The sequence below is a fragment of the Tachyglossus aculeatus genome, chromosome 12 (assembly GCF_015852505.1).
Source record: "Tachyglossus aculeatus isolate mTacAcu1 chromosome 12, mTacAcu1.pri, whole genome shotgun sequence".
Lineage (NCBI taxonomy): Eukaryota > Metazoa > Chordata > Mammalia > Monotremata > Tachyglossidae > Tachyglossus > Tachyglossus aculeatus.
Genome location: NC_052077.1, coordinates 4,479,863 through 4,496,874, shown reverse-complemented (window position 1 = coordinate 4,496,874; position 17,012 = coordinate 4,479,863). Strand labels below are relative to the sequence as shown.

The 17,012-nt window shown below is 43.7% G+C and overlaps 1 protein-coding gene across 1 annotated transcript in view; it reads right to left on the bottom strand.

The window, feature by feature from the left end:
• Positions 1 to 3,530: 3,530 nt before the first annotated feature.
• The window catches only part of SGMS2 (sphingomyelin synthase 2), a 99,775-nt gene continuing 86,293 nt past the window's right edge, over positions 3,531 to 17,012 (bottom strand). The window contains exons 7-8 of the mRNA XM_038755088.1: positions 10,932 to 11,098; positions 3,531 to 8,468 (exon numbers count right to left, since the gene is read on the bottom strand). Of these exons, the coding sequence (XP_038611016.1) occupies positions 8,265 to 8,468; positions 10,932 to 11,098 (371 nt within the window). The 3' untranslated portion in view covers positions 3,531 to 8,264. The remainder of the gene's footprint in view (positions 8,469 to 10,931; positions 11,099 to 17,012) is intronic.

Genomic DNA, 17,012 nt, shown 5'->3' with positions numbered 1-17,012 from the left:
GATTGAATGAATGAATGATTAAATATGACTTGTCCAAGGTCACACAGCAGACATGTGGCAGAGCCAGGATTAGAACCCAGGTTGTTCTAAGTAGCTCTTGTGTGGTCACGCACTTCCACAGGTCTTCCTGGATAGTTCACCCTCTTCGATTTCCAGAGTCTCAAGCCATTCCTAGTGGACTCAAAGCTGCGGATATTTAATCGTCCTACTTAGACTGCCTGCCCCATGTAGGACTTGTACCTACTCCAGTGCTTAGAACAGTGCTTGACACATAGCAAGTGCTTGCCAAATACCCTAAAAAAGAACATAAAAGCAGCATGTTGGCAATGGGAGGGGGTGTCTAGCTTCTAACACCCCCTCCTCCGGGCCTCCCACCCCAGGTGTCAGCTAAGCAACTAGAGATGAGAAGAGAAAGGAAGCCCACTTGGAGCTGGGGTTTGCGGTTTACTCACCTCCAAATAAACCCCCTTGCCCCACTCAGGGCAGGTGTTTATTTTGGTGGTTTAAATTAACAGAGAGACAAACTCATAAGAGTTTGACTGTGAGCTTTGACTCACAGCTTTATTTGACTTTTAGACTGTGAGCCCAATGTTGGGTAGGGACTGTCTCTATATGTTGCCAATTTGTACTTCCCAAGTGCTTAGTACAGTGCTCTGCACATAGTAAGCGCTCAATAAATATGATTGATTGATTGATTGATGAGGCACTAAGAAAGTTGTGCACCCTGTGGACCTTGGCGTGTGATGCTGCCCTCACCCTCTTAATCCCCAGTTTACAGATGAGGTAACTGAGGCCCAGGGAAGTGAAGTAACTAGCCCAAGGTCACACACAGAAGAAAGTGGCAGAGCCGGGAAAAGCAGCCATGGTCTTCTCACTCTCACGCCTGTGCTCTATCCATTATGCCATGCTGCCTCTCTCACACACCAATGCTGCTTCTCTCTCTGGACCCCTAAGGATTGAAGGATTTAGACCCTGCCTTTTTGGATTTTTTTTTTGTTAAGCAGTTATTATGTGCCAGACACTATACTAAGCACTGGGGTATAAACAAGACAATCAGGTTGGACACATAGGGGTCACGGTCTTAATCCCCACTTTACAGATGAGGTAACAGGCACTGAGAAGCAAGGTGACTTGCCCATGATCACACAGCAGGCGTGTGGCAGAGCTGCGATTAGAACCCAGGTCCTTCTTACTCCCAGGCCTGGGCTCTAATCTTTAGACCACACTGCTTCTTCACTGGAATCAGAATGTGGATGAGAAGCAGCATGGCCTAAGCGATAGAGCACTGGTTTGGGAGCCAGAGAACATGGGTCTAATCCCGGCTCCGCCACGGGGCTGCCGTGTGACCTTGGGTAGGTCACTTCACTTCTCTGTGCCTCAGTTACCTCATCTGGAAGATGAAGCTTAGATCCTACTGGCTCCAACTTAGTTTGTGGGCCCCATGAGGCCCCTGGTTATCTTGTATCCTCCCCAGCTCTTAGACCGGTTTCCGGCAAATAGTAGGCGCTTAACAAATACCATAATTGTGATCATCACCTTTAAACTGCATTCCAAAGCAATTAGCCAAATCACGTTTGCTTTTCCCCTGCAGGGTATTTATTTTGTGTAGAGGGCTGGACCTACAGAACACAACTTGTAGAACAGGGCTTTTCCAGTCTTCTTGGGGAGGGATTACTGAGCATCCCAGTTCATGTTAGCCAGGTAGGGGAAGTCCTGGATCCCATTTTACAGTTGAGGAAACAAGACAGCAAGCTCACTGTGGGCAAGGAATCTGTTTATTGTTGTATCCTACTCTCCCAAACAATTAGTACGGTGCTTTGCACAAAGTAAGCACTCAATAAATCCGATTGAATGAATGAATGAAAAGTTAAGCGACTTGCCCAAGGTCACACAGCACACACAGTCTCCATTTATGTATATGATAGATTTTCTAAGCTTGCCAAAACATTTCTGGTCATTACTACACACTGCGATACTTGAAACAGAGAAATGGCACAGCCTAGTCGAAAGAGAAAGCCTGGGAGTCAGAGGACCTGGGTTCTAATCCCATTTGTCTATGGTATGATCATTCATTCACTCAATCGTATTTATTGAGCGCTTACTGTGTGCAGAGCACTGTACTAAGTGCTTGGAAAGTATAATTCGGCAACAGATAGAGACAATCCCTACCCAACAACGGGCTCACGGTCTAGAAGACTTCTCCATGCCTCAGTGCCCTCATCTGTAAAATGGAGATTCAATACCTCCTACTTCGATTGTGAGCCCCATGTGGGACCTGATGATCCTTTACGTACCCCAATGCTTAGTAAAATGCTTGGCACATTGTAAGAACTTAAATACCGCAGTTACGATTAGGGATACTATAGATTAGTCATCGATGGACGGAGACTCGCCGTCTCTCAAACTCAAATGTGTAAAAGCATCTCTGAGATGGGAAGCCGTGACTGGACATTACATGTCAGTCTCCAGTCTCTTTTTTGATGATGTATGGTTCTTTATTGACAATTTATCTGAAGTGCCTCCACCAGTCAGCTGTTGCCCGAGGGGAGAGTCCAACACACCCTAAAATTCCCAGGATTGGATTTTCCCAAGAAGCACTTGGATGTCATGTTTCTCAGGAAGGCATTTTTCTAAAAACCAGGAATCAATGTTTGCAAACGGTTGCCAGAGTTAGTCCTTTCAAATGTAAGAACTGAGCTTTTAATGAAATTATTTCCCTTTGTGGCCAATAGGAACAGTTTAGGTTGTGCAGCATGATTAAAGGAAGTTTATCGGCCTGATGCAGAAAGGCCAGGGAAGCCAATGGAGGCTATTTTTCATTCTAATGTCCTATTTGGGCAGCATTCACAAAAACTGATCAGTATGACAAAGTAAAGGGAAAATAAACTTCCAATAGGGGGTTAAGTTAGTTATAGGAGAATTTGAAAAGATTTAACAACTTGAAAGTTTCCTGAGGAAGAATCCCTACTTATCTTCTAAATGATACAATTAAGCTGAACCTCTGGGAATACAAAACTACCATCATCGTAATGATAAATGGGAGTATTTATTAAGCACTTACTATGCATCAAGCACTGTACTAAGCGCTGGGGTAGATAACGAGATCACTGGATCCATCAGCCTGCAAGATCCACCGTGGCTCTATTGGAACCCAAGTTTTGAGAACCCCCTCAAGAGCAATTAAATTCAGAGTACTTCATATTTTCTTTTAAATCCTAATCATCTCAGTCCCACATAAAATCAGAAACTGTAAGATAGTTTATATAAATCAAAACAACGGGATAATGGGGTTCAATCAATCGTATTTTGCAATTCAATTTTGCAAGCACTAAAATATTTGTGAGCCCGAACAACAGGTTCCTTTCCTTTGATTGCACTTTTTCCGTGAAAAAAAAACAAAACTAGGAGAAATCTTTTGCAATTGATTACAAAACCGCACTTGAGAAACTGAAAAGACTTCAGCAGCTTTCAAGAACTTTTAACCCACGAAACCCAGACCAGAGGCAGTACCAATTTTGGAAAAACACATCTGATACCTCATTGTAGTTTATTGAGTAAATATCAAGTACTGTAAAGAGCTTTATATCTCAATTAAAAAAAACAACAGACAAAAATGAGACAAACCAAAGAAATGAACCACATTGTGTGTACACCACCTCTATGGTTCCTGAACATAAAGATAATCGAAGCTCAAATTGAGGCACTTAAAAAAAGGAGAAGTTTGGCATTTTAGAAGTGTGTGAGCACTCCTAACCTTCTGAAATGTGTATAAAAAAAACTGCAAAGGTACAAATTCATTTCTAAACCATACTCAACTATTTCTCCTTCCCTTTCCGCAAATACACAGAGACTCAATTCTACATCGTAAGCCATTGCCAAGGTATTGGAGGATATATGAAACGAGGAGCTTCTAAAACATATTAGGATTTCATTAAAAGGTAAGTGTATTTAATAAAACTATAAGTTATACAATAGCATTCAGCATAGATATTTCTTTTATAATGAAAAATATTCAAGTCAAGAAAAATAACAAACTCTAGAGAAGACCTAAAATTGTACTATACAACAAGGCACTTAAACACATCAAAACAGTACAGTACATTTTCAAAAGAATACAATTGGCTACTTTTCAACCATTATAATAAAATTGCTTTTTTGAGAGCACACCATAACATAACCGTGGATTCCTGCAGCATCATTCATTGCATAGGAGGTAAATTAAAGTGTTCCAACTTGGCAACGGGATCAGCTTATGGTTCTAGGGGTTCGTCTTCATTTTTTTAAAAAAAGATTGCGTACTTTCAAGACTTCAAGTCACCCCACACGACGGTGAACTATTATTCCCTTTCACGCATCACGCAGACAACCACCCAGCCACAGTACCGATTCAAATGGGACTTAGAATAAGCTGCAGAGTAGGTCAAGGTGAATTTCTGGGTGTAATAGAGCTTTACTGAGATATCTCGGACTCAATTTAGCATTATTTCGTTGTCAGTCTCACTGCCTTCCAACAGCAGCACGCTTAGGATCTAAGCCTAAGGGTAGGATACGGCAATGAAACGACGTGAATAACGTATCAGGCCCCTATTTTTACATGCATATAAATAAATAAAAAAATCCTTCAAAGTGGCAATTGTGTGTTGGACTGGGTGGGGTAGACGGCCTCCTTCAAAGGTATTCCAACATTTCTTTAAAGCTAAAATCAGGGGAATGTGGAAAGATTGGCGTGAGCCTTCAAACGGTCCTGCTGTGCAATGCACACGATGCTCAAAATACCTTGCAAGTGACAAGATTAGAGGCTGGGAGACATTTTCACGTCTCAAAAACGATTTCATGACACCTGGTTTGGGTTGGAGGAGAATTCAAAAGTAAACAGAAGGCAAAAGGAGGCAGCTGGTTTGGGGATCTCCGAGGATGGTCAGAGAGGGAAGCGATTCGGACACCGGTGTTGGCGAGTGGAAAATGATCTTCTTCAGGCACACTGCAGTCCACTGGAGTTAGACCGATCGGCTTCCCTGTCCACTGTCAACCGGGACCAGCTTAAAGGCCTCAGGAATAATGTATTTTCCATGGTCCTTCCCCTTATGGCCAAAACCAGGAAAAGGCAGTGTTTGAAAATGAAAAAGGCTCTACTCTGCTTTAAAGCACCAGAAAGGCTGTGTGGTTTTCCCTATCTAAATCCAATTGCTTAAAAAGAAAAGGAAATTAAAAAGATTAAATAGAATAGCCCCACAAGGGGGCACTGATATTCCAGAATTAGACCAGCGATCAAAAGTGATGATCTGATTCGTGCACTTTTATCGAAACAGCAAAACTTTGATTTTCAGAGAAACCAATAAACCGCAAGCTAGGATGACTGTGAATGGAGTTTGGCACGTGTAGCTTGTGAAACTGGAGTAGAAACTGGCTTCCCCTCCATTTCAACGCTAGCGGGAGGTCTCTTTCAAATTTCTAGGGGTGTTTCTGGAAATTCCCATGAAGCTCCATGGTTTGGGAAAGGTCTGTGAATTGGGGAGGTGTAGGAAAATGTTTCGGAAGATGTCACCGACTCACATAAAAGTTATTGCTCAAATCTAAAGCAGTCAGAAAAGCAGAATGGGACAGATCGATGGCTCTCCTGGATTGGTGAAGAACTGTTGTGAGACTTGGAAATAAACCACCTACAGTATGCTCCAAGGGCAAAATTTAAATTTATTTAACATTTGCCCAGGTTTGTCATTCCAGGACGACAAGTGGCCAAAATCCAATACAACCTTTCCCAGATTCAAAAATCAGCAGCCTCACAACATCCCCCATGTATCCCACATCCATTCTCAATTGGAGTTCAATAGGGTTTGTTACCCGCATTCTTCAGTTTCTTTTCATTTACAGAAATGATTACACAAGTGCGAGGAATGTGACTACGAAAAAAAAGTGCCCACATTTTTAACGTGTCCCTGAAAAAAGACATTGGTGACATTTGTTTTTTCCTACCGACTGGATTAAATCAAAGAAAAGGATACGTTTTTGGTATTGATTTGTTCAAAAGGGCTGAAAAGGCCTAGTCTTAAAGCTTAACCAGTGCTGTAGAAGTTCTGTTACTCCCAGTGGGATATCCAAAGATTAAGTAATACTCCCGTGATGCCCATTGGAGAGGTCTTCACTGAATTAGAGATTCAAAGGACAGTGTTTGGATAGCAGCAACATATGTACAAGCCTGGCAAATAAGTAGTCATTTTCCACTATTACAGACAGCAGAGATTTTAGGTCCTAGGAAAGGAAAATTGTTCAAAGCTGGCCACGGTCCCTTCGCATCAAGATTGTGAAATTCTGACTGGACACAGATACTTGAGTATTTTTTCCACAACCCACCCAAAACAATTCTTATTTCAAATACTTGGGATTGAAGGTTTTCTTCATCTAACATTTCTGCCCATTTTCCGTCATAAATTCTTTAGTTCTAAAAAAAAAGTTCAATGTCAAACGTAGAGTTTTAGCACCAAAGGCAATCCCCCTATATAGATTCTATTTGTGCTTTACTAAGATAAACTCAGATGATTGGATCTATAAAGGCTAGCTGGTTCTGATGAAAAGAAAGAAGCTCAGAGGAAAGATTTTTTTCTCTGTAATAAACACCTATGCCTTTACCACACATTTTCTAAGTATTAACTAGGATGATTTTTCTGGCCCTTTAAGATACCTGTTAACAATGGAGACATCAGTTTTTACATAGTTTGGATGTTTGATTTCTTAAATGAAGGCTCACAGCCACATTTCCTGTCATCAAATTCTCCACTAAGGACTTTTAAAGTCCTTTTCAAAGGAGGTATAATCTGCTAGGTTACACGTGAAGCCTTAAAAAATGGTATTCAAGTAGTTAAGGACACGAACACAGATTAAATAGCTACCTGCCTACAGATAGGGCCTCCTCTGAAGTGATATGCAATACAGAGGACTCTGCTCAACTAATCTGTCCTTCCATCTCGTTAGGCCTTAGGAAACAACAAATCATCCCATCAAACTAATGGTCCCTTCCCATAAAATGGCTTGACCCACAAGTCTTAACTTGTGAGAAACTAGTACAGTGCAGCACGAGAATAAATCTCTTGGGTTGAAGCTGAGGTTGCACTATTGCAGGATATGGGTCCTACTACCAGTTTGCGTATGTCTGATTTTTACCTTGCCAATAGGCAAGAGAAGGTGGAAACTAAGCAATCACTCACAAAGAAAGAGTACTTCCAGCCAGAAATGAGATTTCTTGCTAAAATTTTTTTTAGAGTAATTATAGTCTCAATGACACCCAGCCACATTTCTGACAAACCTTGGAGTAGGAACAGTAGACTCATTCCTTCCAGGTCACCACATCAGTATTCTTAGCTCAAACGATACAGCGTTAGAACTATCTAAAACTCTGTACAGGACATAAATATGCAAAACTCTCCAAATTGCGTCCTTGACATTTATTAACTTGGCTTTTAAAAATGAAAAGTTCACACACTTTTAGGCTCTCTGTGACACTGACATTTCTAACCTAGGAGGATCGCTGTTGACCGGCCCATCACTTTTTTTCCCCCTTCTTTCGTAAAATGATCACATTAAAAAAAACAAGGAAAAAATAGCATACACAGTTCATTGGGCGGCAGTATCAGCGAGTATTCCCGAGCCTTAGGATAGGACTCCTCGCCAATAGGGAGGAAGACCGTGAAATCTCAAGGGAGATTTCACAACACGGTGACTACAATGCCCATCCTCTCTAGCGGGTATGATGGAGGAAGCCAAGCCCCACGATGGACATTCTCTTCATACTGTACTTCTCCTCCTAGCCAGCTGTTGCGTCTTTAAAACAGTAATAGATCCACTTGCCCTTGGAAAAAAAAAAACCCTCCAGAATTGACACAGATTTTATTCTGGGGAGTCTGGGGAATGTGTGAGAGGGGCTACCACAAGGAGTGATGGGTAACTCTGGCACCTCTTTTACATCTGCAGCCTCATGGTGAATCACAGTTCTGGCGCTTGTCTCTCGGCGAAGTGCACTGTTGCACGAAAATAGATCTTTTTTTTTAGATGAATAAAAACCAGGTCAAGGGAACAATACTTCATTTATAACCATCTTACTTCTTGTTCACACAAACGTTAGTCCACTCTTCATAGATGAGCTAGTCCTCAGAACAAACCCCCCCCGCACAAAAAAAACCCAAAAAACAAAACCCAAAACTATACCTTTGGTAACAGCATTAAATATTTTGGTAAAAGAGCAGATGAATTTGTCCTGCACGATTCTCCATTCAAGTGGATTTTTCATTGTCCTCTCCTGTTTTCTGAACCCTGGAGTATTTTTTGCACGAGGATTTGAAGCAGCCAGGAGGCCAGGATAATGGCCAGGAGAAGCAGCAAGGAATTGAGCCTTGCACATTTTTCTCGAAGAAGTAAAAGATGGGGAACCACCACGCCCGAGACAGAAAGTTTGTCTGTGAAGAGACCTTCAAGTTCTGTCAAAAGGGAGGAACATGAGCGAAATTAAAATCGTCGAAAATTCAACCTGCACAACTGGTCTGGGGAACGGATGACAAAATATGGACTACGGCTAAAATGTGAAAAATACAACCTTTGAAGGAAGCCCTGTGGGATTTTTGAGATATTTTCAAGATCAACTTTTACCTCGCCTCAAGGAATAAACTTTCCCTGGCTTTCCGAGTCACCTCACCTAGGACCAAGGCGACTCTCTAATAGCAGTCACTTCAGAGGACTAATCATCTTGGACAGAGTCAGTCGTGGCAATGAGAAGCAAATGGCCACCCAGGCCTCAGCTTAACCCAATAGTTTGGCTCTTGAAGAATCTTTTGTTGCGTTATCTGTTCCTTGTGCAACAGCACATGTGTATGGGCAACTGTTTCTTCTTACAAAACCTCTAATTTTTTTTTAAGATCTCATCTAGGCGCTTTCCATTTGTCAAGCACTGTACTAAGCACAGGGTAGACATGATTGGTGAGTCGTATTCTACCCAAGGCAGTCAGAATCGTGGGAAAAAAATCATTCAGTTTTTCAATAATGTTCTAACTGAACTGTGTAATGACAACACAGATTATGGAAAAGCTGACCATACACTTTCACTTTGTAATAGCAGTGCAGTGATTCCCCCTGCAATGCTAACCTCTTGAGTGCCTTCTTTTGACATGTGAAACACTGATGCTGTCAAAGGAGAGGTGAGGAAGGGAGTGATGATCTGCTCCGGGACATGAATTCACCTTCTATTGGATTTCAAAAACAGTAACCCATAAATCACTTTGTATTTATCAAGTGCTTACTGTGTGCAGAACACTCTACTAAGTGCTTGGGAGAGATTTGATAGACATGTTTCCTGCCCACAAGGAGCTTACAGTCTAGAGAAGACCTTACAGTGTAGAGGGGATATTAAAACAAATATTGGCAAAATTAAAATAATCTTAGCAATAGTAAAAGCAATGATCAAAAACAGAGACATGGAAATCAATGAAAATGTGACTTTTTTCCAAAAAGAAGCTGATTTAACGGGTCACTAGAGACAGGAGATTTGGTAATGCCCTTTAGTCAAATAAACATTTATTCATTCACTTTTCTAAGAAGGGTGGGAGATGCCAGCTTTGTCAATTTCAGGAGAAGTAGGGTAAAACAGCAACTCCCAAAATCTAGGCTTCATTTAAGTCAAAGGGAATTTGGGTGAATATCTAATAATAATAATGATAATGGTGTTAAGCACTTACTTTGTGCCAAGTGAACTGTAATAAGCTCCGCGGTAGAATATCTGATAATAATAATAATGGTGCTAAGCACTTACTTTGTGCCAAGTGAACTGTAATAAGCTCTGCAGTAGACACGATAAAATCAGGTCAGGCACAGTCCCTGTTCTACATAGGGCTTCCAGTCTAAGTGGGAGGGAGAACAAGTATTTCACCCCTGTAATACAGCTGAGGAAACTGAGGCAAAGAGACATTTCGTCACTCTTCCGGGTCACACAGCAAGTGGCAGAACTGGATCAGAATACCTATTCTCCAGTCCACAGGCCCCTGCTCTTTCCATTAGGCCCTACCGCTTCGCATGTCTCATGAATGTGGCGAAAAGCCTACCAGCTGGTGAAGCAGGGTGGTTTAGTCCATAGACCACAGAATTAGGTGTAAGGAGAGCTGGGTTTGGTTACTAGCTCCACTACTTGACTGTTAGGAGACCTTGGACAAGTCACTTAACTTGGCTGTGCTTCAGTTTCCTCACCAGTAAAATGGAGAATATCTGTTCCTTTTCGCCTTTAATAATAATAACAAAATAATAATAATGGTATCTGTTAAGGGCTTCCTATGTGTCAAACACTGTTCTAAGCGCTGGGTAGATGCAAGGTAATCAGGTTGTCCCACGTGGGGCTCACAGTCATAATCTTCATTTTACAGATGAGGTAACAGGCACAGGGAAGTTCAGCGGCTTGCCCATGGTCACACAGCAGACAAGTGGTGGAGCAGGGATTAGAACCTACTTCCTCTGACTCCCAAGCCCGAGCTCTTTCCACTAAACCACGCTGGCAGCCCCATGCGGCACAGAGACCGTGTCCGATATGACTGTATTGTATCCACCCTACTGTTCAGAATTATGTTTGGCATGTAGTAAGTGCTTAACCAATACCACAGTGGTTATTACTCTTAAAGAAGGAACAGTATTCCAGATCTATTATCCAGAGGCAGCTCAGGAATTTTAATGCCACTCCAGAAACCCGTGGGGAACCACTCCTAAGCCCTAACGACACTTTAGTCAAGATCCCAGTCGCTTCCCAAGGATATCGAGCATCACATTTTGGCCAGTCAAATGCCGTATTATTCCTTACCCGTTACCCCATCTTAAGTGGAGCAGCGGGGGGGAAAAAAAGAATGCCCTTTAAAACCACAACTTCAGAACCATAGGACGATTTCCAAGTCAGCCCCCTTCCTTACCTTTTCATTAGCCATCGCGTGGTACCACCAGAAAAGTCTTGTCGTGATGTAGTAGGCGATTATCACATCCACCGTGTAGTGCTCGTGTGCCACGAGAATGCAGATGATCCCGGCAGCACTCAGCAACCAGCAGATCAAATGATACCACCAGAAGTGACGGGGCGAGTCTGTTAAGAAAGTTGGGATGAACATTTCTTTTTTGAGTCATTACCTACCTGTAGGCACTAAAATAGTCTAATTTGGGCCCTAAAGGAGGGCACGCAAAAGGAAAGCATCACTGAAAAGCGAGGTGCCCGATGAAGCTGCCTGGATGTGTAGCAGGGTGTGTAAATTGGGTGGACAACAACCAGCTCATCTACTTCACCTCTAATGCCAGCCTATTCACTTGCCCATTTTGCCTCTCACTTGCCCATGTCCTGTCTCTGGCAAGAACTCCTTCCCTTTTCATATCCGACAGACCACTATTCTCCTCAAATTTCAAGTTTTATTAGAGATACATCTCCTTCAAGAAGCTTTCCCCAACTAAGCCTTCTTTTTCCCTACTCCCTCTTCCTTCATGAGAAGGAAGCTCCCTGCATGCTTCTCTGTATGAGAAGGAAGCACGCTGAATGAGAAGCAGTGTGGCTATGAGAGGCAGCGTGGCTCAGTGGGAAGAGCCCGGGCTTGGGAGTCAGAGGTCAAGGGTTCTAATCCTGGCTCTGCCACTTATCGGCTGTGTGACTCTGGGCAAGTCACTTAACTTCTCTGTGCCTGTTACCTCATCTGTAAAATGGGGATTAAAACTGGGAGCCCCATGTGGGACAACCTGATCATCCTGTATCCCCCCAGTGCTTAGAACAGTGCTTTGCACATAGTAAGCACTTAAATTGCATCATCATCATTATTATTATTATTCTGAATCACCCTTGCACTTGGATTTGCACACTTTATTCACCTCAGCCCCACAACACTTTACTTTAATGTCTATCTCCCTCTCTAGACTGTAAGCTCCTTGTGGGTAGGGAGCATGCACAAAAAGCAGCATGTCATAGTGTTTTGAGCACAGGAATTGGATCCAGTAGGAAATGGGTTCTAATCCCAGCTCTGCCACTTGTCTGCTGTGTGACCTTGGGAAAGTCACTGGACTTCTCTGTGCCTCAGTTACCTCAGCTGGAAGCTGTGTGTCCAACTTGACTACCTTGTAACCATCCCAGTTCTTAGTACAGTGCCTGGCACATTGTAAGCGCTTAACAAATACCACTAAAAAAAGTGTATCACCTCTGTTACAATGTAGTCTCCCAAGCACTTAGTACAGTGTTCTGCACACAGAAAGCACTCAAATGCGATTGATTGGATGATTTTCGAGAAGAGCTTTTCCATGAGCTCGCTCCATGAGAGTTGTGGGGAAAAAGAGTCACTGGAAGCTCCAGGATTTTCTGGACAGATTGATTTGCAGGAAAACAGCACTAGGCAGAAGCCAGGAAAACCTAGATGAGCTGACCAATGCACTCAGATAGTGATGGTACATTTTCTAATAAGCACCCGTCTCCTATACTTACGTATTTATAATTGTATTTATAATAATAATAATAACAATGGTACTTGTTAAGCACTTCCTATGTTCATTGGACATAGTACTAGGCGTTGGGGTGGGCACAATCTCTGTTCCATGTGGGGCTCACAGTCTCAATCCCCATTTTAGAGATGAGGTCATTGAGGCCCAGAGAAGTGAAGTGACTTGCCAAAAGTCACACAGCAGACACATGGTGGAGCTGGGATTAGAACCCATGACCTTCCTACTCCCAGGCCCAGGCTCTATTCACTATGACAATACTACGAGAAGCAGTGTGGCTTAGTGGAAAAAGCCTGGGCTTGGGAGTCAGAGGTCATGGGTTCTAATCCCGCCTCCGCCACTTGTCAGCTGTGTGACTTTGGGCAAGTCACTTCACTTCTCTGTGCCTCAGTGACCTCATCTGTAAAATGGGGATTAACTGTGAACCCCATGTGGGACAACTTCATAACCTAGCCCAGTGCTTAGAACAGTGCTTGCCACATAATAAATGCTTAACAAATGCCATCAACATTATTATTATTATTATCAATTCTCATAATTGTATTTACTGAGAGCTTACTATGTGCAGAGCATTGTGCTAAGTGCTTGGGAGATTACAATAGAGGAGAATTGGCTTTGTTGCTCATCCATTTCATCTTTCTGGTGGAGTCCTATCTATTCTCCACTTTCCCACTTCCCTCCTTCCAATCATCAACTTCATCGACAAGAATTTAATGCCTCGAAAACAGACTCACTCAGCAACACATGACAGGTTATTTGTAACGTTTAAAAAATGGGCGGTGGAAAATCTCCATTGTACAGATGAGGTAACTGAGGCCCAGAGAAGTGAAACGACTTGCCCAGGCTCAAATGGGCACCCATCCAATCACCACTTACCCCAACAAGATGCAGTAAGAAAACCCAGGATTGATGGAGGTTCTGACTAACACAGACACACAAAAGTAAAGCCAACATTTCTGGGCAGGGCTATAGGAGGATAATTTATGAATCAATCTTATTTCCTGAGCGCTTATTGTGTGCAGAGCACTGTACTAAGCGCTTGGGAGAGTACACTATAACAATGAACAGACACATTCCCTGCTGGCAACTAGCTTACAGTCTGGAGAAAGAGGAGACGTACTGTACAAGGAAGACAATAGGATCATTTTCCATAGTATTCCCATTTGTTCTCATTTTATCTCCCCCACCATCCCAGTTCTGAAAATGTTTTGCAGTTTCTCATCCGCAACGCACACTGTGGAACTGATCTCAGCGTGGGAGTTCATACACTAGATGGTAGAGGAAGCAATCAAATCTGAGCTGATGGTATTGTATCTACCCCAGCGTTCAGCACAGTGCTTGGCACATAGTAAGCCCTTCACACACACCACAGCGATGATAATGATGAGAAGCAGTGTGGCCCAGTGGAAAGAGCACAGGCTTGGGAGTCAGAGGACGTGGGTTCTAATCCCAGCTCTTCCGCTTGTCTGCTATGTGACTTTGGGCAAGTGGCTTCACTCTTCGGTGCCTCAATTTCCTCGTCTGTAAAATGGGGATTCAATACCTGAACTCCCTCCTCCCTAGACGGTGAGTCCCATATGGGGGAGGGATTGTGTCTTACCAGATTTTCCGGTATCTACCCCAGAGTAAGTGCTTAATACCTACTACGACGATTAAGATAATTACTGGAGTGAGATCTTCTCCTGCTCTAGGTAATGACTTTGACTCTGAACATGGATATTTGCCCATCTGGGAGAAGGCATGTCCCAGCTTTGGTACAAAGCATCAGAGGTCCAGGAAAAGTTCTGCCCGGCTTTTATCTAAAAGCATAATCCACCCACAACAGACGAGGGCTCACAGATGGGAGGCAGGGCCGGCAAGCCCCAAACCAGATGGAAAATGGAAAGAGTCAGACGTGCCTCAAATGTGGTAACCGCTGTCCTCTCAAAAGACCCCACAGAACCACCCCCGATTCAGAGCAGAGACCCAGCATCCCGCCCACCCCGGAAGACATAATTTTCCTAATTACATAGGAAACAGGCCCCCGGGTGTAGCCCTTAACAACTGCACACCCCAATTACGCAGCCGAGAAATGCAAAGGATAGAAATGGCAAGCCTCTAAATTATGTTTATCACCGGGAACTGGGATAGGGAGGAACACAAGACTTCCAATCCTCCCCTCTGATCTGAAGACTGCAAATTATCCTTCCCCCAAATGAAGCCCTAAAACAGATTCCCCTTACTGATTATGTTTTGATCTACTCAATTTATGGGAATGTGGTGTCTTGCAGACTCGGTCGTTATTAAAGACCACGGGTTCTGCCGTCATTCCAAAAAAGCCATGATCCTCTTCCTAACCATCCTGTTATTTCGGATAACATTTTAGTGTGCTCTCTGAAAATTCAACATTTGGAAGAGAGGTGCACACCCTTGGGTTTTCAAAGAAGGCTGTCCCAAGGATACAGGGCATTCACTTGTGGAAAGGACACTGCTTTGTGATCCTGATTCCTTCTCTTCTCACAGATACAGGAAGGTGAAAGCCATCAGGATGCTTCACACCTTTCTGGCTTTCAATTTCCCATCCCTCAGATTTGAGATAGGCTTGAAATCCGGATGCCTGGGAGCAGGTCAATTAAGGCAGTCAATCGACTGCATTTATTAATTGTTTACTGTGCGCAGAGCACTGTACTAAGCTCTTGGGACAGCTCAGTAAGAAAGGTTGGCCTGAAGAGCCTGTTTTGAGCCAACACCACGTGACACTCATTACCCCAAGCAGCTTAGGCGTGGGTGAGCTTAGTGATTTCTCCAGTAAGCAGAAATCTACATCTCTGCCCCTGCTCTCTCTCCCTCCCTTCAGGATCGTGTCTCCTCCTGCCTTCAAGACATCTCCATCTGGATGTCTGCCCACCACCTAAAACTCAATATGTCCAAGACTGAACTCCTTATCTTCCCTCCCAAACCCTGCCCTCTATATGACTTTCCCATCACTGTTGAAGGCACTACCATCCTTCCTGTCTCACAAGCCCGCAACCTTGGTGTCATCCTCGACTCTGCTCTCTCGTTCACCCCTCACATCCAATCCATCACCAAAACCTGCCGGTCTCACCTCCGCAACATCGCCAAGATCCACGCTTTCCTCTCCATCCAAACCGCTACCCTGCTGGTTCAATCTCTCATTCTATCCCGACTGGATTACTGCATCAGCCTCCTCTCTGATCTCCCATTCTCCTGTCTCTCCGCACTTCAATCTATACTTCACGCTGATGCCTGGATCATCTTTGTGCAGAAATGCCCTGGGCATGTTACTCCCCTCCTCAAAAATCTCCAGTGGCTACCAATCAACCTACGCATCAGGCAAAAACTCCTCACTCTCGGCTTCAAGGCTGTCCATCACCTTGCCCCCTCCTACCTCACCTCCCTTCTGTCCTTCTCCAGCCCAGCCCGCACCCTCCGCTCCTCTGCCGCTCACCTCCTCACTGCGCCTCGTTCTCGCCTGTCCCGCCATCGACCCCCGGCCCACGTCCTCCCCCTGGCCTGGAATGTCCTCCCTCCGCACATCCGCCAAGCTAGCTCTCTTCCTCCCTTCAAAGCCCTACTGAGAGCTCACCTCCTCCAGGAGGCCTTCCCAGACTGAGTCCCCTCTTTCCTTTCCTCCTCCCCCCAATCCCTCTGCCCTACCTCCTTCCCCTCCCTGCAGCACCTGTATATATGTTTATACAGATTTATTACTCTATTTTACTTGTACATATTTACTATTCTATTTATTTTATTTTATTAATATGTATTGTTTTGTTGTCTGTCTCCCCCTTCTAGACTGTGAGCCCACTATTGGGTAGGGACCATCTCTATATATTACCACCTTGTACTTCCCAAGCACTTAGTACAGTGCTCTGCACACAGTAAGCACTCAATAAATATGATGGAATGAATGAATGAATGAACTTCTTCAAAATTCCTGAGCTGTGCAAAAACTGGGGGATTGAGGTGAACCATTGCTAAAGATTTGGGAGATGATGACAGTAAGTGTATTTGTTAGGCACTTACTATGTGTCAAACACTGTCCGATGCTCTGAGGTAGATACAATCTAATCAGGTTGGACACAGTCTCTGTCTGACATAGGATTCACAGTCTTAATCCTCATTTTACAGACAAGGGAACTGAAGCCCAGAGAAGTGCATAATAATAATAATAATAATGACAACAATGGTACTTGTTAAGCACTTACTATGTGCCAGGCACTGTACTAGGCACTGGGGTGGATACAGGCAAATCGGGTTGGAAACAGTTCCTGTCCCATGCGGGGCTCACGGTCTCAATCCCCATTTTACAGATGAGGTCACTGAGGCCCAGAGAAGTGAAGTGACTTGCCCAAAGTCACACAGCTGACAAGTGGTGGAGCTGGGATTAGGACCCATGACTCTCAGGCCTGTGCTCTATTCACTACACCATGCTGCTTCTTATAATTATATTTACTGAGAGCTTACTGTGTGCAGAGCATTGTGCTAAGTGATTAGGAGGTTACAATAGAGCAGAATTGGCTTTGTTGCTC